Genomic DNA, 23,435 nt, shown 5'->3' on the forward strand with positions numbered 1-23,435 from the left:
CCAACAACCCCACTATCTGGTAGAGCTAAAGCACCGCGCCCCCTTCAGTCTTACCAACTTGCCGCTGGCCCCTGGGTCCCAGAGAGGGGACTTCCCAGGTCCGCAGGCCCTTGGTCCTAGTGGGCGTTTTGGGAAACTGGAGTGAGGGTGGCCAGGAGCTTTGGAGCATTGGCGGTTTGTTTTCCCTCCCTGAGTCTGTTTGGCACAGTTAGGCCCTTCGCCCTGGGCCTGGGAGACACCCTTGGATTTCCAAGGAGCGGAGCTAGGTGCTAGGGAAGGTGGCGCTGGGGTGTGGTTGCTCTGGGGGTGGGCCCTCTTTGCCCGAAGGGGCTGGAGGGTGGTGTGGAGAATGGGGAAAGTCTCCCAGGCCTGACTTGGAAAGGAGGCCTGAGGTGTCACTCTTTACAGGGAGCCTGCTTTGTGGTAAAGGGGTCACCCTGTCCCAACCTGTTCTCTTGGTGGATGTCAAGAGTGGAAGTGAGGGAAAGGAGATGGATAGGGAGAGGAAGGCGCTTGGGTGGGATTGGTGAAAACTGGTTTGACCCAGGAGCGTGGTTTAGGATGAGACGTGTGTATGATGTATGACAGTGGCACTCAATACCTTGTAACTCCCGTTCTCCATCCCCCAGCTTCCATCCAGCCGAAGGGAAGGGTGTAGGCATTTTGCTTAGAGGCCCGGAGTTTACCCCTAAGCAGGGCTAAACTAAACAGGGAAGCCTGAGGAATGGAACTTAGAGGATGGCATTTCATTTCCTTCAGGAGAAAGGGAAGAACTGGGACTGCTAAGATTTGTCTGCAAGAAATGGCGTGTGTTTTAACCTTTTGTGTGGCAGTGCCCCTGGAAAGTAGTCTGGGGAGGAGCTATGGAGGTGGCAGTGAGGGTGTTTATGGAGGACCTGCTCCCTAGAATAGGGGTATGGGAGAGGACAGTTAGTGCTCGGAGGAGGCTGAAAGTGTCCCTCTTCTATGCTCACTGTGAGGGGAATAGATAGGTTAGCATCATTGTCCTTTGGCTGGTTAAGTACCTGTTAGAGACACAGGCCTTACATTTTGCTGTGATGGCAGCTAGAGATACCAAGATGAGTTCAACTAGGCTGAGGTGGTACTGCAGGCATTGGGATTTGGGTGGCAAGCATGTTTAGAAAGAGAACTCTGATTTAGGTGTGTTTGAGAGTGGATGTTATGCAGTCTCCACCTCAATCACTTTATTGGCCCTCTGTGCTGCTGGGATCTTTGTTGATGTTTTTAGTTTACTTTCTTGGTGCGCAGAAGATGAGAGGGACATGGAAGACAAGGTGCAGTGGCAGGGTTTGGTACAGAACACTCTGACTTAGGAAATAAAGCACCTCAGCCCAGATGTAAAATGGGGATAGTAATATCATATTCAGGTTCATGAGGATGAAATCAGACATGTTAGGTAAAGGTTCATGTAAAAATTGTAAAGCCTACACAGATACAAAGGATTGTTGTTACCATCCTTCATAAGAAATGTCTTATTGTCCTGAGGTTAAAAAAAATTACTCGTAGTTTTTTAAATTATAAATTGAAACATATCATTGTAGGAAAATGTGAATCATATATAATGTATATAGGAGAATGTAAAAAGCACCCATAGTTCCATCACTAGATAACCATTACAAATATTTTATTGCATTGTTGTATTTATTTCCTTTTTTCAGTTCTGTGTGTATGTGCACATGTATGCAAGTATATGCTGTGTTACAAGATGGAGACAGTGCTACACAGTCAAGTCGTATGCTATGTTTCCCCCTGCCCCCACAACTTCTTATTGTAAACATTTCCTTGAGTATAATAAAAATTCTGACACCTGTTGTTAATGGCTACTTAATATTGCAGCCTATGGTTGTGACGTAATGAACTGTTTCTGTCTTGGTCATTTGGGTTTTCAATTTTTCCATCTCTGCCTGTTTTTAGAGTTGTAGTTACTGGGTGGTGAGTGGGGGAGATCTTGGCTGACTTTCAGAATGTGGAGAGGGTTTACAGTGAGAGAGGCAGGGCATGGGCTTGGAGGAGGGCAGGCTGGGGCTCCTTCCATGGGGCTGAGGCAAGGCTGCTCTTGTGTAGTCCCATCTTAGGAGAACACTGAGAACCCAGGGCTCTAGATCTTAATCACTGATCTCTATGGGTGGCTGCTTCTCCTTTCCCGTCATCAGGTGCAGCTCCTGGTCTTGGCCTGATTGCCTTAATTTTTTCATGGTGGGCTTTGGATCAACTACAATAAGTCCTTTTGGACTTTTCTTCAAGTCCACTATCGGTCAAGAGTTGGATTTTAATGTCTGACAGGCCCAAATACAGCACTTACCAGTATTGCAATGGAAATTCTCAAAAGCTCTTTACTAGATTGACTGGTTTGGTGCCTATTTCCCTATCCTCTTTTTCCTTCTCTTGCTCCATCCCCCTTTCAGTAGTGATGGGACTGGGGAGCAGAAGGTAGAACTAGCCCTTGAGAGAATATGCATTCCCTCCTCCTTATAAGGTGTAAATGCACTCCATGGTTTGATGGTTTCACATGCTGCCCTACAAAACACCGTAATTCAAGGCCAACTACGTGGGGGCACTTGAACATGCATGCCAACCTGACCTACCCAGTATGCTCCCAGGGGGAAGGTTTCAGTTGCAGGACTTGGTAATTGGGTCAGAAAGCTCAGGTGAGAGCAGGTCTTGCCTTGCTCTTAAAGTGCCAGATGCTGAGTTGGGTTTGGGTTTTTCACATTTGTTGGGAGTCTGGCTGGGGAGAGAAGTGGTGTTATGGGCCACCCCATCAGCTAAGCTCTTCTGAGTAGGAGCTTTCAGCTGACCCTTTTAACCTCTTTTCTTTCCCACCTGGCACAGTTTATTCCCATATTTAGCTTCTTTGCTGTAAGGTTGTTTGGTTTCAGAACTGTGATCCAGGTAGGGATCTTTCTGGGTATGAAGGTGACCTATTTATCTTCCACTCCTCCTCAGGCCATTGTGGGGCTTGAGAAGTTCCAATGTGGAGTTTCTCAAGAAGGAACATGGAGCTTTAGTGTTTAGTAACTAACACCGTGCTTGGCACACAGTAGCTGATGAACGAATATTTGTTGAATGAGTGTTCTTTTTCCAGGCATCTCATTTTCATCTTAAGTAAAAACAAAATAAGAACACCAAAAAATCCAAACACAGCATCTCAGACAAACAATTCTCCAGTGACTGTTTTTTTTTTTTTTTATCAGTCACCCAATCTGGGAAGGCTTTTGTTTTCTGCTGTGAGTGCCAGCTGCTCTTGAATGTTATCTGCTATGCCCATGTATTTTTACGCGAATCAATTGCAGACTTTACCCGGGCTGGCTCCTGCAACCAATCGGTTCACTCCAGCCTTCATTGGGAGATAAACAGACCCAAGGGAGGAGGCTGTCCTAGCCATGCAAAGCTTGTCTCATGACTGCTTTTAGTACTCGAAGTACTCTTAGTACTTTAGTATTTGGTTATTCTAGGGCTTCTGAGCTTTACCAGACTCAGTAGTGGAGACGTGTTCTCAGCCTTTGTCGCCAATGTTCCCAAGCCTTCTCCCAGACACTGGATTGTTGTACGGATAGCCAGCTGAGCCCCCCCACTTTTCTCCGTACAGAATCTTTGAGCAGTCAACGGAAAGACAAGCTGACTCTTCAGATCCCTGCGGACACACTGCCTGCTCTTCCATGTAAGTGAGGACTCTGGAGTCCAGGATCTACCCCTTATCTACTTCTCCCTCATCATGGTGGTGTCATTTATTTCTAAAATATTCCCATTCACCTTTAGTTGTCTTGTTTAAAAAGAGAACATGCGTCAGCTTCTCACTTATATAGTTGTTGCTGTTTCCATAACTTTTTTCTTCCCTCTCCTGAGATGAGATTGAAAAGAGCAATTTCCCTTCTTTTCCAAAGCCCTTGGTGCTTTAGGAAGGACTGTGTTCCAGCAGGATGACATCACCTTTTTATTTTTCCACTTCAGGATTTAAATAGAAGAAATGTGATCTACTTGCCTGATAAGTCTAATTTGGCTAGAGCATGAAGTATAAATGGCTTTGGAATCAGAATAAAAAGGACCTTTTAACCTCTTTTCTTTCCCACCTGGCACAGCTTATTCCCATATTTAGTTTCTTTGCTGTAATCTAATGAAACTGTAGCTCTAGTAGATGGGAAAGGTGGCTGGGAAGGGTTCCCAGTGGCTGGCCTAATTCTTCTCCTCTTCCCATTTCTCCCTCTGACCCCCCAGATCATGGCCCTCCACCCCCGCAGAGTCCGGCTAAAGCCCTGGCTGGTGGCCCAGGTGGATAGTGGCCTCTACCCTGGGCTCATCTGGCTACACAGGGACTCTAAACGCTTCCAGATTCCCTGGAAACATGCCACCCGGCATAGCCCTCAACAAGAAGAGGAAAATACCATTTTTAAGGTAAAGGACTTCTTCTACCATCAGACCTTCCTGGATTTTTTTTTTTTTTTTTCTTTGGCATGGGGAATATACTAGAGCTAAAACTCTGGTGAAACAGAGAGAATGTTTATGGGGGTGGCCAAACTCAGCAGGCATAGTAATTCCTCTTTTGGGGGCATGTCTGCAATGGTTGAAGCCGTTTATTCTTTGCCGCTCGTTGAAGGTACCCACTCACATCCCAAAGGATACCAGCTGGAGTTGGCTAAAACTCTCATTAGTGATTGTAGTGATGTGTTTGTTTCAAAAGCTAGCGAGGGTCAGCAGTTGACTCTTCCTCCTCAATCATTCAGAGCTCTTGCTATGCAGAGAGGTGCCTGGGCCTGGGAATGGATACTCAGACCAGGACAGAACTATCAGGTGTTAGCAGGCACACAGTATAGCCTATGTGATTGGCATAGAGGGCTCTCAGCAAGTTTTTCTTTCTTTTTCTTTTTTTGTGGGGTATGGTCTTGCTCTGTCAACCAGGCTGGAGTGCAAGTGGCATGATCATAGCTCACTGCAGCCCTGACCTCTTAGGCTCAAGCGATCCTCCCGCCTCAACCTCCCACGTAGCTGGAACTATAAATTCACACCACCATGCCTGGCTAATTTTTGTATTTTTTCTGTAGAGACGGGGTTTCACCATGTTGCCCAGGCTGGTCTTGAACTCCTGGGGTCAAGTGATCCTCCCTCCTTAGCCTCCCAGAGTGTTCCGATTACAGGCATGAGCCACTGCACCTGGCAAGCTTTTCTTTTCAGTTAAAATATTTCGCCCCATCTATAACTGCTGCTTAAAAATTAAAGGTGATTTAATTACAAGTTTTAATTTTATAAATGTTTTTCAAAAATAAGAAATAGCACTGATATGACAGTCATTTTATTTAACTGAAAACAAGATTTAATCACATAGCATTTTACAAAATTAAAGTGAAACCAAAGCTTGACTTAAGACAGAAGTAGGTGGACAGGCTTGTTGTGGGAAAGGTTTTCACATGGTTTGAAACCCTGGAGGCTGTGTCTCTGCTCCAGACCAGCTTCTTTCTTGGTCACTTCCATCTCATGAGTAGCTTTAGTTCCTGCATCCCAAGACACTGAGAAGTTAGTTTGTTTGCCCTTTTCTTCTTTGAGTATAAGCTAGAAGTCGCAAGCGAAATACAGTCTCTACTGTGGGTCTCTCAAGATTCGTGCCTTGGGTCCTTGCTGAAATTGGGTTGGGAAAGGGCAGAAAATGTAAGCGCAGGGTTCAAAAGAAAGCCATCCTTAGGATATTTCCCACCCAACTCAGTTCTGTCAGGTATAGAGAGGATAGGCAGAAAGAATATTGACCTGAAGGTACTTAGAAGGTAAATGACTGCTCTTAATTTAGATTTTAAATAACAATATAAAAGTTGATAAGGTTAGTACCTATAAACCAGCATCAATTATTGGAGTTGGCATTGAGAAGGGCACGGGCCCATCTTGGCCCAGTTGGCCTCTTGTGGCCATGGTCTGAAACTGGATTTGCTGTTCAAGTGTCAAGACAGTGGCTGGCCCTGGGGAAGAGGCTATTTCCTGAAAGCCCTACTCACGAGAGTGATGCTTTGGGCTTGCATGCTTGGGGCTTGAGGAAAATTGGGCTGTGGGGAGGTGGCTTTGTTTTAGTTATATCTGTGCATCTGTTTGCAGAGTGCAGAGGGAGGTGCTTTCACAGATACCAAGCTCTGGTGGTCTTTAGCAGAATATGAAGGTGGGGCACTAACATTAAATGGGTGTCTGTGTCCATTATCTCTTTTAATTCTCATGACAGCCCTGTAAGGGAGGTATTACCTTCATGTTGTTGATACAGAAGCCAAGTCTTAGAGGGGCTGAATAACTTGCCAAAGTCACACAGCCAGTAAGTGGTGGGGGTAGGATTTGAACCCATGACTTTCTGTCTGCGTCCCACCCCCCATTCTACTGCCCTTTCTGATCAAGAACTGGAAGACCTGGCCTCAAATTCTACTACCATCAACTGCATGTGTAGCCCTGACCAAGTTAACCTCTCTGGGCTTCAGCTCTCCCTTTGGTAAAATGGGGATGAAATTAGTCTTGCTTGTGAGAATCAAGTGAAATAACGTATGGAAAGGGATTTGTAAAGCACTATAAAAATGCAGAGATTATTTACTCTTTAGGAAGAGAAATAAGGACCTGCACAGTGATCAGAATCTCTTGCTACAAGACTCAGAATGGGTTTGAACAAGCGATGTTTATAAATCACAATGATTGCCATGTGGTTCCTCCTAGGCTCTCCTTTGATTCTTTTTTTTTTTTTTTTGAGACAGAGTCTTGCTCTGTCACCCAGACTGGAGTGCAGTGGCACGATCTCGGCTCACTGCAATCTCTGCCTCCCGGGTTCAAGCGATTCTCCTGCCTCAGCCTCCTGAGTAGCTGGGATTACAGGTGTGCACTACCATGCCCAGATAATTTTTGTATTTTTAGTAGAGACGGGGTTTCACCACGTTGGCCAGGATGGTCTCAATCTCTTGACCTCATGATCCACCCACCTCAGCCTCCCAAAGTGCTGGGATTACAGGCGTGAGCCATCGCGCCTGGCCTCCTTTCTTGATTCTAAAGTTCCAGTCTTAAACGATATGGCTCTTCACTGCATCAGACTTAGGTGCCCAGTGCAATCTGGGTGGGTGCTGGGGATGGCTGTGTGGTGAGCAGGAAGGCTGGGGCTCTGGTTCTGGGTTGGTCTGGCTGCTCTCCATGGAGGAGCAGGGCTTTAGGGAACCACAGAAATGTGCAGAGCTCTGCCAAAGTCTTCATAGCCCGAGTCAGCTGGGTGGGGCCAGAGTTAGCGTGGGCACACAGAGGATCAAACAAATGGAAGGGAAAATGTGGGGAGGCAGCAGCCAGGTACTGCCAGGTAACTGGAGATAGGCCTTCCAGATACCAGTGACCAGTGAAGTTGAAATCTCCTGTAGGGAGTTGGATAGAATGGAGCAGCAGTTAGGCCCCCTAGTGTCTGCTCAGCCACCTGGGGCAGCAGAATGTTGTCAAACTTCTTCATTCCGTATCACAAATCAAATGGAGGGACCCAAATCTGAAAAGATGGTAAGAGGAAGTGATCTGAATTGGAGGAGGAGGATTTAGATTAGCTTTTGAGGAAACTTCCTCATGACTGTGAGGTTCTTCAGGGGGCGACTGAAGGAGATCAGAGCTCTCGAAGGATGGGGCAGAAAAATTCAATTTCAGCTTAAAGAAGCCTATGATCAGAATCAGAGGAAGGGTTTGGGTTTGGACAAGTCATATACCCTGTTAGCTTGAAAACGTTGGTGCGTGCTTCCTGTCATGAGTTCTCTGCTAATGGTACCTACTTTTTCGGCATCAGAACAAGTTGTACTCCTGCACAAAGAGATCAGAGAACTTGTTAGCAATGGGAGAGAGTGGCTATCCCATGAGTAGAAACAAGAATGCCTGTTAGAGCTGAAAGTAGGGCTAGGTGTCTACTCCCTGCTTTGCTCCTGAGCACCTTGGTCTATGACTTGAGCGGCTTAGATTTTTCCTTTCCTCACTGGGGAGGCTAACTTCTTCTTGTCTGAGGAAAGTGCTGTGAGTTTCCATATTTGAAAACCAGAGAGAAGGAGTCAAAGTGGTTTTAGTCCGTGCTGCCAGCCACTGGTGTGGTTGACAGCATGATGTTTCTAATGAAGTAGAAGTTTGAGGGGATAGGGAAAGGTAAGGGGTGTGGAGTTTTTAGGACTTGAGGCCCTCAGCCAGTGGGGCAAGCTGAACCCCTAGTGTGTTTCCTCCCCTCCCCTCCTAAAGGCACTTGGTTTCTACAATTCCTTTTTTTTTTTTTTTTTTTGAGATGGAGTTTTACTCTTGTTGTCCAGGCTAGGGTGTAATGGCATGATCTTGGCTCACCACAACCTCCACCTCCCGGGTTCAAGTGATTCTCCTGCCTCAGCCTCCCAAGTAGCTGGGATTATAGGTATGCACCACCATGCCCAGCTAATTTTGTATTTTTAGCAGAGGCAGGGTTTCTCCATGTTGGTCAGGCTGGTCTCGAACTCCTGACCTCGTGATCCACCCAGCTTGGCCTCCCAAAGTGCTGGGATTACAGGCACGAGCCACTGCACCCGGCTTACAATTCTTTATTTATGTATTAGATTGAAGACTGACAGGAGGGAACACAGGAGGCCAAACTCTTCATATCTTCTGCCATGCCTCTTTTATCTTACCTATTGTTGTATAAGCAATTCATGTCAAAAATGAATAAGCGAAGAAAAAAACTTACTTGAAATTCTGCTATCCAGAGTTACCATCTACAGTTTGGTGCATATTTTCCCCAGGCTTTATCTTCAGCCCTTCATTAGAGCATTGTCGTCTTGATGAGTGCTGGTACCAGTGCTTGAGATAAGGCTCCTCCTTTTAATATATTGTGTTTGCACATGGCTTTATTTCCCTTAGGCACCTGTCTTGCTTGGTCCTAAGGGCAGTGTTTCCTGCTGCAGTCTCTGTAAATTAGGGTTGGGATGGTGGGGCAGTCACGCAAGAGTGTGTGTGTGTGTGTGTGTGTGTGTGTATGAGAAAGGGTAAGCACACGCTTTGCAGTGGCTCTGGGTAATGATAGGACTCACTGTGGTTTCTTGTTCTCAGGCCTGGGCTGTAGAGACAGGGAAGTACCAGGAAGGGGTGGATGACCCTGACCCAGCTAAATGGAAGGCCCAGCTACGCTGTGCTCTCAATAAGAGCAGAGAATTCAACCTGATGTATGATGGCACCAAGGAGGTGCCCATGAACCCAGTGAAGATATATCAAGTGTGTGACATCCCTCAGCCGCAGGGCTCGATCATTAACCCAGGTGAGGCCCCAGGTGCTGGGGAGAAGGTGGGCAGTATGCCAGATTCTGGGCTGGACTCTTAAGAGATAGTCAACTTGAAAACAGCCTGATTTACACAGTTTAAGATGGATAAAGCAAGAAAGCCTTTCTCTGGGAAGGACCCAGAAAACAAAAGACGCAGACTAAGCAAAATCTTGCTTACTTAGGGAAATGTTTTTTAGCCTGGTTACTTAAAGCATTAGGAAGTGGAGGGGTATACAGTTCTACTGTAAAAGTAGCCTCTCTTGGGATTCAAGAGGCCAGGTAGTTTTGAAGGAGAAGGGATTAAAGCTTAAAAGGTTTGCGTTCTAAACCTGGCCCTTATCACTTTACTACTTGTGGGACTTGAATCAAGTCATTTTACCTCTTGTGAGCCTCAGTTTCTTCAACTCTAAAATATGGGATCTCAGCTTTCCTATTTACTTCAAAAGCTATTGTGAGAATCAATTAACATGATCTGTAAAAAAAATTTTTTTTAATTGACATAATAATTGTACATATTCATTGGGTATATAGTGATGTTTCGGTACATATAATAGTGACAAGATCAGGGTAATAAGTTGTTTATACATATTGGGTAAGTGGTCGTTTAATTCATACGATACTTTGACTGAGAGAATATCTCCTGATCCCTCCAATTAACTCCATACTTAACAAGTACTAACAGCCAGATAATTTAGACATGTGCTCCAGTGAATCTAGGGAGGTCCTTCCATGAGAGAAGTGTTCGTTTCCTTGATTCTCACTCTTTTTAGCTAGGACATTGAGGGTGTGTACTGAACCTGAGGAGCCTCTGGGTTAGCAGTCCCTAGCTTGAATGGTGGGTCAGCTGCGCAGGTGGCAGTGCAACCTGAATGGCTCACCTGTGAGCTTGTGTATCTTGGGTAGGATCCACAGGGTCTGCTCCCTGGGATGAGAAGGATAATGATGTGGATGAAGAAGATGAGGAAGATGAGCTGGATCAGTCGCAGCACCATGTTCCCATCCAGGACACCTTCCCCTTCCTGAACATCAATGGTGAGTGGGGATGATGGTGGTACAGAGACATATGGAGGATGTAAGGAGTTTTGACCTTGGAACTGTCAATACATTGGCCACCACTGCCCTGAAAGCAGGATCGGTCCCTGCAGCCAGGCTGCTGGACTGTTAGCAAGTGGGAGTCAGAGGTGAGGAACTCCCTGCTGGCTCAGTTATCCCAGTAGAGTTGGGTGGGTTCCAGGCAATAGAACATCTTTGGAAGCTTATGTGCTAATTCAAAGAAATAAAAAATTTGAATTCATTCTTAACCCAACATACAAATATATCATCAGTTACACATTTTGCCAATTTTCTTCAGGCCAAGTACAGTGTCATTTTTAGGAGTTATGGGCAAACTCTTCTAATATTTCCCTTGGTATAAATTCTGTGTCACTTCCTTAACAAGGACTACTCTGTATCACGGGAAACTTGTGATGTCTGTAGCTGATAGTACTCGGCTCCGATAGGATTTATCTGCAAGAGACTTTTCTCTTACGGGCTTTTGAATCCAGCTTCCTAGGAAAATTGAGTTGGGAGCTTGAGAACCCACTGTGTGACAGAGCAGGTACTGAATCTCCCACTGCATTTTCTGAGGATACTTGAACACACGTTGAATTGCTCTTCTGCAGCATCTTTACTTCATTTGTCCACTGAAATGCTCCTACTCAAATGACTTGCATCCAGCCAAGCAGTTTTTCATTGTCTTTTTAGTACCACCTGGCTGCAATGGGTCAAAATGAGATAACCTGTGCCACCTATAAAACTTAGGATATCAAGATGATTTATTTAGGATTTTCCGGTACCCTACTGTAGGTGATGCCTCTACCTTTGAGAATCAGGAAATGACACTTGTTTGTCCACTGGCCCTCCTTCATTTATCCTTCCGCTTATATCTTTTCAACCAAGTAAAAGAGAAGTAAAGAGAAGTTTCATAGAGATCTTGCAGATCAATATTGCCACATGTTCAATGTCACTAATCATTAGAGAAATGCAAATCAAAACCACAATGAAATGCCATCTCACACCAGTCAGAATGGCTGTTATCGAAGTCAAAAAATAACAGATGCTGATGAAGTTATGGAGAAAAGGGAACACTTATATCCTGCTGGTGGGAATGTAAATTAGTCCAGCCACTGTGGAGAGCAGTTTGGTGATTTCTCAAAGAACTTGAACCAGAATTACCATTTGGCCCAGCAATCCCCTTATTGGGTATATACCCAAAAGAATATAAATTATTCTACCATAAGGACACATGTACACTTATGTTCATTGCAGCACTTATTCACAATAGCAAAGACATGGAATCAAATTAAATGCCCATCAATGGTGGACTGGATAAAGAAAATGTGGTACATATATACCATGGAATACTATGCAGCCATAAAGAAGAGTAAGATCATGTCTTTTGCAGCAACTTGGATGTAGCTGGAGGGCATTATCCTAAGTGAACTAAAACACAGGAACAGAAAACCAAATACTACATGTTCCCACTCATAAGTGGGTGCTAAACATTGAATACACATGGACACAAAGAAGGGAACAATAGACACTGGGGCCTCCTTGAGGGCGGGGGGTGGGAGGAGGATGAGGATAAAAAAACTACCTATTGGGTACTATGCTTATTAACTAGGTGACTAAATAATCTGTATACCAAACCCTGGGACATGTAATTCACCTATATAACAAACCTGCACATGTATCCCTGAAACTAAAATAAAAGTAAAAACAAAAAATTGCCACGTTACATTCTCACTTAGTGAAATGGAACATCTAGAAATGTGGGATCCTTTCCCAAATGTCTAGCTGACTCATTCTGTTATTCTCACCCCCTAAAAGGATGCAATTTATTTCCAGGATCCTTATTTCTATTTCTGTTGATATTTTATTAAAGCTAATATTTGTGTGTCCTTACGTTTTGAGCTGCCTTTAATCCTTTTTTGGAAAGTTGTACAATAGATATTGAAAACAAAAAAGTAAAATGGGAACATAAATTTAACCAGACTTATACACAAAGGGTCAAAGAAACATCAACCTTTGTGATTTCAAAGCTGTTGGGGCAGAGGATGAAGAATTGTTGAAGAATAGATGCCTAAGAGGTGAGGCTAGGAGGAGAAATCTGTAGACTTTGGAGCAAGTCAACTTTGACAGTAGCAGGGAAATACTCTTTTTTTTTTTTTTTTTTTTTTAAAAAAAAACCTTTTAATTGGATCCCTTTGAATAAATAATACTTTCACATGGTTTACATTCATAATGGTACAAAAAGGTAAATCAGTGGAAAGGTTTTCCTTCTATCCTGTCCCTGAACCTTTCATTTCTTTCCCTGGAGGAGTCAGATCCTTCTAGGTTCTTGAGTATCCTTCCAGACATTTTATGCATGTAAAAGTATTTGTTTGTTTTTAAAGGTATTTCTATGCATTAACACTTCCTCGAAGCTAATCAGCTAATTCAGCTGAGTTCGTTTTATGGAAGACAACCAGCTTCTATTTAATTGCTGGGGCCAAATTTTACAGTATGGAATGTCTTACTCCTTGTAATTTAACCCCCAGAGAAAACTCACTTGTCTATATTAATCTTCAGCAAACAAAGGTTTTTAAAACTATGAATTTATGGGAGAAATAATATGATTAGGAAGCAGGAGCAAGGGAACCTGCAGGGGAACCTTATTTCTTATTGTGTTAGTTATAGGAATCACTGTTGGGCTGGAAGATCATACTGGGTCAGGGTTCAGTGTTTAGTTCTTGTCTACTGACCTTGTGAGTTCTCAGAGCATCAGCAATTGATGTGCATGTGTGGTACCCCTGTCTGCTCACCATATGCTTTTGTTTTAGGTTCTCCCATGGCGCCAGCCAGTGTGGGCAATTGCAGTGTGGGCAACTGCAGCCCGGAGGCAGTGTGGCCCAAAACTGAACCCCTGGAGATGGAAGTACCCCAGGCACCTATACAGCCCTTCTATAGCTCTCCAGAACTGTGGATCAGCTCTCTCCCAAGTAAGTGAGACTTTTTCTTTCTTGCTGGGTCTTCTGCTTCTATTATAGACTCTTTCCTGTCCTGCTTTCTAACTTCATTTCTTTGCCATGTATTGAAAAACTACCTGTCTCAGAGGCACCCTCTGTTTCTGTTTCCTGGCTGGTCCATGAGTCACCAGGGAAGAAGTAAAGAAACACTGGCCTAGCTGGGTGTGGTGGCTCACACCTGTAATCCCAGCCCTTTGGAAGGCTGAGGTGGGAGGATCACTTGAATGCAGAAGGTCAAGGCTGCAGTGAGCCCTGATCATGCCATTGCACTCCTGCCTGGGTGACAGAATGAGACATGATCTAAAAAACACAACAACAACAAAAAAAACATTGGCTGATACTTACTTGCCCATAGGGACACTCTGATTGGTTACAGCTCCAGCTCCAGGTTATTCAGGTCTTAGGTGGGTAGGAGGCCCAGGTTTATTAGTCACACAGGGGGATTTAGTGACAAGGCCAGTTGTGGAACAGGGAGGTTAATGGCCATGGATTTGGTAGAGGAGGCTCTTGGATTTTGAGAGGCTTTAGGACCTACAGAAAAAAACCTCTTTCTGAATTTGGTACAAATTTATCTCAATGAAGAATCAATGTCATTGCTTGGGTCTCCCTTTCACACTGCACATGGTAGCCATGTGAGTTCTATTAATAAAATTTTGTCCAAGAGGCTAAGTAGCTTTGATAAGGGCCGTTGGGTTCAATGGAGATTTTTTTTTTTTTTTTTTTTTTTGAGGCAGAGTCTCGCTCTGTCGCCCAGACTGGAGTGCAGTGGCGCAATCTCGGCTCACTGCAAGCTCCGCCTCCCGGGTTCACGCCATTCTCCTGCCTCAGCCTCTCCGGGTAGCTGGGACTACAGGCACCCGCCACCACGCCCGGCTAATTTTTTGTATTTTTTAGTAGAGACAGGGTTTCACTGTGGTCTCGATCTCCTGACCTCGTGATCCGCCCGCCTCGGCCTCCCAAAGTGCTGGGATTACAAGCGTGGGCCACCGCGCCCAGTGGGTTCAATGGAGATTTGCTGAGTAAAAATTAACTTTGATGTGAACTGTGTCCTTTTATGGTATATTATTAGAGCAGATCCCCAGTGTGTGTGCTCACATGTCATTTTCAGAAAAATTGTTTGGTATTGCTTCTTCTTCCTCAATTTTCTTTAAACAATAAGCTAAAAATGATACACAACCCAGATACGTTAGTTTTTAGCTCCTTCCAATGACCATTGGTGTGAAGACTCAGTCAGTATAGCGTGGGGATACCAGGACCACTTTACTTGATGAAATTGTAGCCCTTGGGGTGTGGTGATTGAACAGAAATAGTTGAGATGGACCTTGAACTGTTTGCTTTCAGGCAGCCTTTTGAGTGAATATTCCAGGGATATGTTGATGTCTCCCTTTATTGCAGGAAGGATAACTATGGCAGTGGCCTTCCTGAATGCTGGTTGAAAGGTGGCTTGATCTTAATGGACTTGCATGAGTCACAGGGATGAACAGGCAGAGCAGTGAAGCAGGACTCTCACTGTCATCTCTAACCTTGCAGTGACTGACCTGGACATCAAGTTTCAGTACCGTGGGAAGGAGTATGGGCAGACCATGACCGTGAGCAACCCCCAGGGCTGCCGACTCTTCTATGGGGACCTGGGTCCCATGCCTGACCAGGAGGAGCTCTTTGGTCCCGTCAGCCTGGAGCAGGTCAAATTCCCAGGTCCTGAGCATATTACCAATGAGAAGCAGAAGCTGTTCACTAGCAAGCTGCTGGACGTCATGGACAGAGGACTGATCCTGGAGGTCAGCGGTCATGCCATTTATGCCATCAGGCTGTGCCAGTGCAAGGTGTACTGGTCTGGGCCATGTGCCCCATCACTTGTTGCTCCCAACCTGATTGAGAGACAAAAGAAGGTCAAGCTATTTTGTCTGGAAACATTCCTTAGCGGTAAGTCATTTCTCAGAAGGTTGATCGTGGGAATCGTTCTCTGGAAGTACATTCCTTCCACTATCCCTGTCTTTCACCTTCCTGCTTTCCTGGCATGGCAGAGATCTTAAAAAATTTAGTATGCAGGAGGTCAAGGGAGAACAGAGCTTTGGTTCTAAAAATTGGAGCTGACCTAGGCAACAAAGAAGGGAGTTTCACTCCAAAGCTATGTACTTGGAAGCTATTTTTAAGTTGGTTGTGGCTCCTTCAATGGCAGAAGAGGGAGACAGCCCTATCATTACACCTCAAATGTTACCAGCTTGTCTTTAACTTTGGAAGGTAACCCTGTTTGTCATATTCAGAACAGCACATATTCTTTTGGGAATTATCTGAGTGGTGAATTCAAGCAGGCAGTTTTAGGGAAAGCACTGAGATGTGAATTTTTTATAATGTGGTTTGAACTGCAAGTCGTGATCAATGATGTCCAAGAGAACCCTCTGTATAATTTGTACTGTTCAATATATTTGTGCTATTCAATATGGTTGTCACAAGCCATATGTGGCTATTGAGCATGTAAATGTGACTAATGTGACCCAGGAACTGTTTAATTAACTTAAAACTAGTGAGCACATGTGGCTAGTGGCTATTGTAATGGACAGCATAAAAGATGATATTTGTTGAGTGGATGTGGAATGACCCAGTACACCAAACTTGCTCTTCCATTTTCTGCAGATCTCATTGCCCACCAGAAAGGACAGATAGAGAAGCAGCCAGCATTTGAGATCTACTTATGCTTTGGGGAAGAATGGCCAGATGGGAAACCCTTGGAAAGGAAACTCATCTTGGTTCAGGTGAGAAGATAAGGCTGTGTCAACAACTCTTCATCTTTTTGCCAATGTTTTAGCCCCTAGGTCTGGGTTGAGCCCTCATCAAGCATCCATCAGCCCATGTAGGTTTCAGTCTCATCAGATGGGGTAACAGACTCAGGTTTGTGCAGTAGGACCCATGCTGGAAAAGGCAGGGTCCTTAAAATGGGTGACTGATTTAGTGGAGATCTTATCTTTCATTCTGTTACTAACCTTAGAATCTTGCTGAAACTTCACAGGATATGACCCTTTCCAGCTTTTCTTCACACACACACACACACACACACAATGTAAATTGCACTTTTTTTTTTTTTTTTTAGAGACATGGTCTTACTATGTCGCCCAGGCTGGAGTGCAGTGGCACCATCTCAGCCCCACTGTGGCCTCAACCTCCCAGGTTCAAGTGATCCTCCCACCTCAGCCTTCCAAGTAGCTGTGACAACAGGCACAGGCTACCATGCCTGGCCTAATTTTATTTTTAGCAGAGATGAGGTCTCACTATGTTGCCCATGCTGGTCTGGAACTCGTGGCTTAAGTGATCCTCCTGTCTCAGCCTCCCAAAATGCTGGGATTATGGGTGTAAGCCACCACACCTGGCCCTTTCCAGCCTTCTTAGAAAAACCTTTTTAGTTACTTTTAGGAATATAAATTTATTCTAGGAAGTGGCAGCAAGGCCACTTGGGCTTTGCCCCTGGAGTTGTGTAGCAAGGCAAGCAATAGATGATATTTTGTAAAAAGTCTTGCAAAGTAAGCAGTCATTTATTGAGGCATGTGATGTAATGTTACATCTAGGTCCTTTACCTTCTTTTGAACCAACTTCCACAGTGAGCCTTGGCAGAAGGATGGTCCAGAGAGATGAAGGCATATCCTATATTTAGACATCAGAATGGGGGGCTTCCTCAGGGCCTCTTTGGTCTGTCCTTCAATCTTGGGTCCATCATGCTATTTAAAAATACCTTTTCCTCAGAGGATACACCTGTGTTCTGTGTCCTGAACAGGTCATTCCAGTAGTGGCTCGGATGATCTACGAGATGTTTTCTGGTGATTTCACACGATCCTTTGATAGTGGCAGTGTCCGCCTGCAGATCTCAACCCCAGACATCAAGGATAACATCGTTGCTCAGCTGAAGCAGCTGTACCGCATCCTTCAAACCCAGGAGAGCTGGCAGCCCATGCAGCCCACCCCCAGCATGCAACTGCCCCCTGCCCTGCCTCCCCAGTAATTGTGAATGCCATCTTCTTCCTTCTCTTTTTTATAATATTGTACATATGGATTTTTTTTTTATTGTTTAGATTTAACCAGCTTTTAAATCTCTCTTTTCTCTAACAGAAGTCTGTGATTCTCCAAATATGCCTAGATTTAAAGCTGATTTAATTTATGGAAAAATCACCCTTCAGACTTTGCTTTTCTTTTTCAAATCTCCTAATGGTAGTATGATATAGCATAGTAGAAGGAGATTTGGCCTGGGAGTTTGGATACCAAAGTTCTAGCTGCAGCTTTGCTTCCAATGTGGCCTTGAACAAGTCCTTTAACCTCTGGGCTTCAGATTTATTGCTTATAGAGTGAAGAGATTGGAGTAGTGCCTGAAATTGCATCCAGCGTTAAAACGGACTCGATGACCTTCTTCTACTTGTACAAGGCTAAACTGCCTGGAACAGAATCCTTCTGCATTGTTCTTGTACCACATTTTTCCTTGGTTTTGTTAAAGTTTCCTCAAGCACTGATTTGTCCAGGATCAAGCTCTGTTTGACCTGTTCTGCTGGTATAGTAAGCTGGCTCCCTGATGGGGGAAGTGAGAGGGAGAGGAGCTGGCTGGCTGGTTGCTTAGAAACTATGCTTGATATCTAAATAGAAATGGGTGCCAAAGTCTGAAAGTCACCCAGCCTGTGGAGTGAAAGCTCACAAATTTGGCTTCTAAAGGGAAGCTGTTGACACAGAAAGCCTAGGGATTCTGTGGAAGAATAGGTTGTCAGGCATTTACCTTATTACCACTCAAATCCCAGTGTGTGTGTGTTGGGGGGTGCGGCGGGGAGAGGGGGTAGGTGACAGTATGTGACTCAGGTGGTAACTTTAAGAGGAAAGAGCTCTATTTTTCTTATTTTCTTCTCTGAGCTAGACTGAGCTGGGGATCTAAGATACACTTCTCTGACTACAAAAGGGACAGTATCATTTAGATTTTTTGCAGATGGAAGAAATGGGCTGTTGAGTGTGTTAAGGCTGGGATGAAGAAGGGCTGGACAGTACTCTTCTGGAAAGGCTCACCTAGCACAAACCTGCTTGTCTCCCTTACTAGTGGAGGTATCTGAGTGTGAACAGTGAAGGTAAAGAGTGATATAGAACAATGCAGCTCTATCTGTCACCAACTGGTCTTATCTAGAAACATCTGCTGAGTCTCTAACCCTTTCAGCTTTCTCTTCTTTTTTGAGACAGAGTCTTGCTTTGTTGCCCAGGCTGGAGTGCAGTGGCAAATCACCACTAACTGCAGCTTTAAGCTTCTGGGCTCAATCAATCATCCTGCCCCAGCCTCCTGAGTAGTTGGGACAACAGTCATGCACTATGATGCTTGGCTAATTTTTTTTTTTATTTTTGTAGAGATGAGGTCTTGCTATGTTGCCCAGGCTGGTCTTGAACTCCTGGGCTCAAGCAGTCTGGGACCTAAATGGCAAATAAGATGCTAATCTGTGGTTGCAAGCCCTAGTCCTCTTGAATAGTGATGCCTGTCTGTCTGTGTCGAAGACGTAGTAAGGAAGGCCATGTCTAGTCTGGTACCTTTAAACCAGGCCATCTCCTACTTTTCAAAATGACTCAAAAGTTGAGCTAGCCTTATTTTAAAAACTAAAAGTTCAAAATCAGTGGTGACATGAGGACTTATTTATTTAAATAAGTGCTTAAGCCTTGGTTTTAGAGTTTCTAAGAGACCTAGTGGAATTTGCTATTATGAAAAGCATGAAAAGATTAAGAAATCTGGCTAAAGATCAGGTGCTCAGCTTCGAGGAAAAGTTGGGCTTTTAGGGACCAGGAAGCATTAAAGGCACAGAAACTTTACATTTTGGGGTCATTTTGTTGAGTAGGTGAAGTGAGGGATTTGGTCTTGGTATTTGGCTGCCCCATCTCTATGTGGGAGCTCAAAGTTAAAAACCCACTGTAGGTAAATTAGAAGGGCAGCTCTTGAATCTGGGCCAGTCTGTATCCCTTCTGTGAAGTGCTAACAGCCAGGCTATCTGTAGCCTGGGTGGGAGCCCAGATAATGTGAGCTGGTAAAAGGTACTGGAAAAGTGCCAAGAAATACCAAGCCTTTGGTTTGTAACCACTATAAAAAGTTTATGAACGTGTCAGAGGAAAGGATGAGTGATTTGTGAGGTCTTAACTAGATACCCCGGTTTCTTCCTTGTTTTGGCTCCTTTTCAGAATGCCGGGAGAGTGCATGCAGGGATTCCATCTGATCACCCTCAGCACTGTTTCTCTGGTCCTGCTGGATAGATTTAGGTTTCCTTTCTTTTTTTAGGGCCTCTGCTATCTCCTTTGGTGGCTACCACCACTCACTCCCTTGATATCTTCTACTCCCTTGCCTTCACCTTGCTTAAGCCTGAGAAGGGAGTTAGATTTTGTCACTAGCTCTTCTTTTTCCTCACTGTGTACCCCACCAAACAAGATTAGTTCAAGTTAAAAAGAACCTATTGGAGGTAAACTGGGAGAGCAAGTGTTGGATCTGGGCTGGTCCCTTTCCCATATAATTAGGTCCCTGGTTATATGTTCCCGTAGCACCCCATACTTCCTCTCTCAGAATAATCATTTCCCTTGTAATGCTCAGCATCCATATCCTGCTTGACTGCAAACTTGCTGAAGGTAGGGATTGTTTGTCTTGGACTTCGCTGCCAGTCCTTAGAACAGTGTCTGGGACACAGTGTGTTCTCAAATATTTGTTGCTGGAATAAATGAATGAACTAAATCAGTCTTTTAGGGATTTATTGTTAACCACCATGGGAAAATTAAATAAATGCAGGGAAGGAAAACATTCTAAAATTAGAAGACTACTTTCTGCTCTCAGCTTCTGACTCCCTCTGAGCTAAGAACCAGACAGCCTTAGGCTGGTAACTCCTATAAGCTGGTCCTCCTCCCATGCTGACCCCATCTTTACTCTACAATTCACTTTTCACGGTCTGAAGGCACCACCAAGATAGATCCAGGAGTGACAACTCCAGTGTAGGTGTCCACTGTTCCCTTAATCTCTGTCCTGCTCCAAGTATAAATAAATTGGGGCCATTTCCTTAGATATTGGGGTTTTCTCAAGAAATCCTTTCCCTTCGTGGCATGGGTCAAATCGCTGGTAGTTAAAAAGGTGTTAACTCTTATGTGAAATAACACTTTTTCTTTGTAATGACCTGACTGGAAAGCCTCTGTGTCGTCACTTCTCATTTCTTATTTGAAATCAGCAAACTAGATTCAGTAGACGTGAACTTAAGCCCCATGAAAGTGGGGGTTTTGTCTGTTTTGCTCACTGCAATACCTCCAGGGCCTAGCAGCATGACTGGCACATATTTGTTCAAAGTGAATACCCACACCTTCACACCCTCCCTAGAGAGCTGTTCTTGTAGGCCTCTCAAATGTAGGATTTAGGGAAGTCCAGTTAAAAAAAGTTAAAACGTTTCAGCACCACCCACAGGTGAGGCTATTCTGCAAAATATATTGTCTTGAGGTATGTTTCGCCTGGACAAAACGTATTTCCGCAGACACAAATCAAAGGTGTTTATTAAGTGCTGTGTGCCCTGTTTCTGGATTCCCAGTCAAGTGGGACACCAGACGTCATAACACAGGGAGGACGTTCGGCGAAGCAAAATGAGGGCAGCAGCGGGAAACCAGTTTCACCAGGTTCCGCCTTTTCTCGTTTACTTCCGCTCTTCCCAGTTCCTAAGCCGACAGGTGGGGCAGGGTTCCGTCTGGCCGGAAAGGGCAGGCCGCACGGTGGCCCAAACTTCCGGCGCGCAGCAAGGCGGCCTCGCTAGTGGGTCTAACGCGAGGCGCGCGAGCGGCTGGATGACGTCACGGAATGGGGGAAAAGAGGGCGGCACTCGAATGGGTGCGCATGCGCAAGAAGGTGCCTGCGGGACTGGAGCAGAGCGGGCTGCGAGGGTCTTCCCAGCGCAGGCGGGCTTTCGAGTGTTACTTGCGGCTGGGCGTGGGGGACTAGCTGCCTTTCTGGCAGCAGGCAGGAAGCCGCAAAAAGTTTCTGAGCCCGCGAACCTGTAGCGGACGTGGAAAAAGAACGTATGTGAGAGAGACTTATGCCTCATTTAGCAAATCACTATAATATGCTCTGGTGTGGGGTGTGTGGATCGGAGAAATCCCATCTTCCGAGGGTCCTTGATGTCGGACAGAAAGGGAAGGCGGGGCCAGCAGAAGTTAAAATACTACCCTTCTGTAGTTCTAGCGGATTTCATTCATTCATTTTTATGTGTCAGGGTGAGATGGTTGTTAGTCCACATTCTGGTGTATATTAATCAAATTACTATTCTTATAACTATTCTCTGGCGGGAAGAGTAGGGGAGTTGTCAGTGGAAAGGATATATTTGGAACTTGGAGCTCTGTCCCAGAAGGGCTTTCGAGCGAAATGCTGTGAATTTTGCCAAACACTGCCCCGCCTCCGCCTCTACCCCAAATTCCTTTTGGTTTGAACCAGAGAACGTAATTTGCAACAGGTAAAATTTAGAATAAAAGCCAGAGTGAATGTAAATCTAGCTATAAGGCTAGAAAAACACACGAATTTAAGATTGAGGGAGACCAAGTCAACTAGAAAAATCAAGCAGCATTGGTGATCCTATCTTGTTTGGGCTGGGTCACCATTTCAAAGCAGGGAGGGACAGAATAACCTTTGGAAGATACCTCGATTTAACGGGAAGGCTGTTGGCAGGTTTCCTGGTGTGTCACTGGCTGTTAATAATTCCCTGCTCCTGCTTTGTTTCTAGACCCCTCCTCAAGTGTCTGGCTGAAAGATGCCACCCAGGGAAGGGAACTCGGGCTAGCTAAGGAGGCCATTCTTGATGTTGCTTCTAGATCTCATGTCATCACCAAGCCCTCAGCTGCTGGTGGCAGCTGCTCAGCAGACCCTTGGGATGGGAAAGAGACGGAGTCCACCCCAAGCCATCTGCCTTCACTTAGCTGGAGAGGTGCTGGCTGTGGCCCGGGGACTGAAGCCAGCTGTGCTCTATGATTGCAACTGTGCAGGGGCATCAGAGCTCCAGAGCTATCTGGAGGAGCTGCAGGGGCTTGGCTTCCTGACCTTTGGACTTCACATCCTTGAGATTGGAGAAAACAGCCTGATTGTCAGTCCTGAGCGTGTATGTCAGCACTTGGAGCAGGTGCTGCTTGGTACCATAGCCTTTGTGGATGTTTCCAGCTGCCAGCCTCACCCTTCTGTCTGCTCCCTGGACCAGCTTCAGGACTTGAAGGCCCTCGTGGCTGAGATCATCACACATTTGCAGGGGCTGCAGAGGGACTTATCTCTAGCAGTCTCCCACAGCAGGCTCCATTCCTCAGACTGGAATCTCTGTACTGTATTTGGGATCCTTCTGGGCTATCCTGTCCCCTATACCTTTCACCTGAACCAGGGAGATGACAACTGCTTAGCTCTGACTCCACTACGAGTATTCACTGCCCGGATCTCATGGTTGCTAGGTCAACCCCCAATCCTGCTCTATTCCTTTAGTGTCCCAGAGAGTTTGTTCCCAGGCCTGAGGGACATTCTAAACACCTGGGAGAAGGACCTCAGAACCCGATTTAGGACTCAGAATGACTTTGCTGATCTCAGCGTCTCCTCTGAGATAGTCACACTGCCGGCTGTGGCCCTCTGACTTTAACTCTCCTCCCATATAGAAGGTACTCAGTAAATGATCATCTCTAGGTTGGGGATGGCAAATAATCATCTCAACTGCCAATTCCAAGTGTCTTGAGTACACTAAGGCACAATGCTGTAATCAGTTAGTCACAAATGCAAAGGGCATGTAAATAGGTAATGGTGGTGCTAGTGGCAAATTGGTAGATAGTACATACTTGCCATTTCTATACTAGGAAGTCCTCTTAGTGGAGATGTTTTCATTTTCACTGGATAAAAGATAGAAGGAAAGAGATGATAGAGGAAAAGCAGGGTGGTGGAAGACAAGCCAAACACTCTTGCATGGTAACCTTGTAAATATCCGTCCTCTATGTGGGTGCTGCCTGCTAGGAAAGTAGGTCTGGGGGCTTTTCTGCATGTTTATATGCCTCCAACTGAATTTGAGGAGAGCAGACCACCAGTATGCTTAAATATGTGATACTTGTTAATGTAATACACCATTCAAGAATAAACTGAGAGTTCTGAGGAA

At 45.1% G+C, this 23,435-nt stretch overlaps 2 protein-coding genes across 4 annotated transcripts in view; both read left to right on the plus strand.

Moving 5' to 3' along the window:
- Nucleotides 1-20,135, plus strand: part of IRF6 (interferon regulatory factor 6) — a 72,952-nt gene extending 52,817 nt beyond the window's left edge. For all 3 annotated transcript variants that reach the window (XM_058430639.1, XM_032136675.2, XM_032136674.2), the window contains exons 2-9: nucleotides 3,611-3,682; nucleotides 4,237-4,413; nucleotides 9,055-9,259; nucleotides 10,166-10,294; nucleotides 13,123-13,281; nucleotides 14,839-15,231; nucleotides 15,943-16,061; nucleotides 17,075-20,135. In XM_058430639.1, the coding sequence (XP_058286622.1) occupies nucleotides 4,240-4,413; nucleotides 9,055-9,259; nucleotides 10,166-10,294; nucleotides 13,123-13,281; nucleotides 14,839-15,231; nucleotides 15,943-16,061; nucleotides 17,075-17,299 (1,404 nt within the window). In that variant the 5' untranslated portion in view covers nucleotides 3,611-3,682; nucleotides 4,237-4,239 and the 3' untranslated portion in view covers nucleotides 17,300-20,135. The remainder of the gene's footprint in view (nucleotides 1-3,610; nucleotides 3,683-4,236; nucleotides 4,414-9,054; nucleotides 9,260-10,165; nucleotides 10,295-13,122; nucleotides 13,282-14,838; nucleotides 15,232-15,942; nucleotides 16,062-17,074) is intronic.
- A 1,025-nt stretch (nucleotides 20,136-21,160) lies between these two features.
- CUNH1orf74 (chromosome unknown C1orf74 homolog) lies at nucleotides 21,161-23,233 on the plus strand. The gene is made up of 2 exons (XM_032136682.2): nucleotides 21,161-21,342; nucleotides 22,041-23,233. Exon 2 carries the CDS (start codon nucleotides 22,116-22,118, stop codon nucleotides 22,923-22,925), a length of 810 nt encoding a protein of 269 aa, XP_031992573.1. The 5' UTR covers nucleotides 21,161-21,342; nucleotides 22,041-22,115; the 3' UTR covers nucleotides 22,926-23,233.
- Nucleotides 23,234-23,435: the final 202 nt, after the last annotated feature.

The sequence above is a fragment of the Hylobates moloch genome, unplaced genomic scaffold, assembly GCF_009828535.3.
Source record: "Hylobates moloch isolate HMO894 unplaced genomic scaffold, HMol_V3 SCAFFOLD_18, whole genome shotgun sequence".
NCBI classification, from domain to species: Eukaryota; Metazoa; Chordata; class Mammalia; order Primates; family Hylobatidae; genus Hylobates; species Hylobates moloch.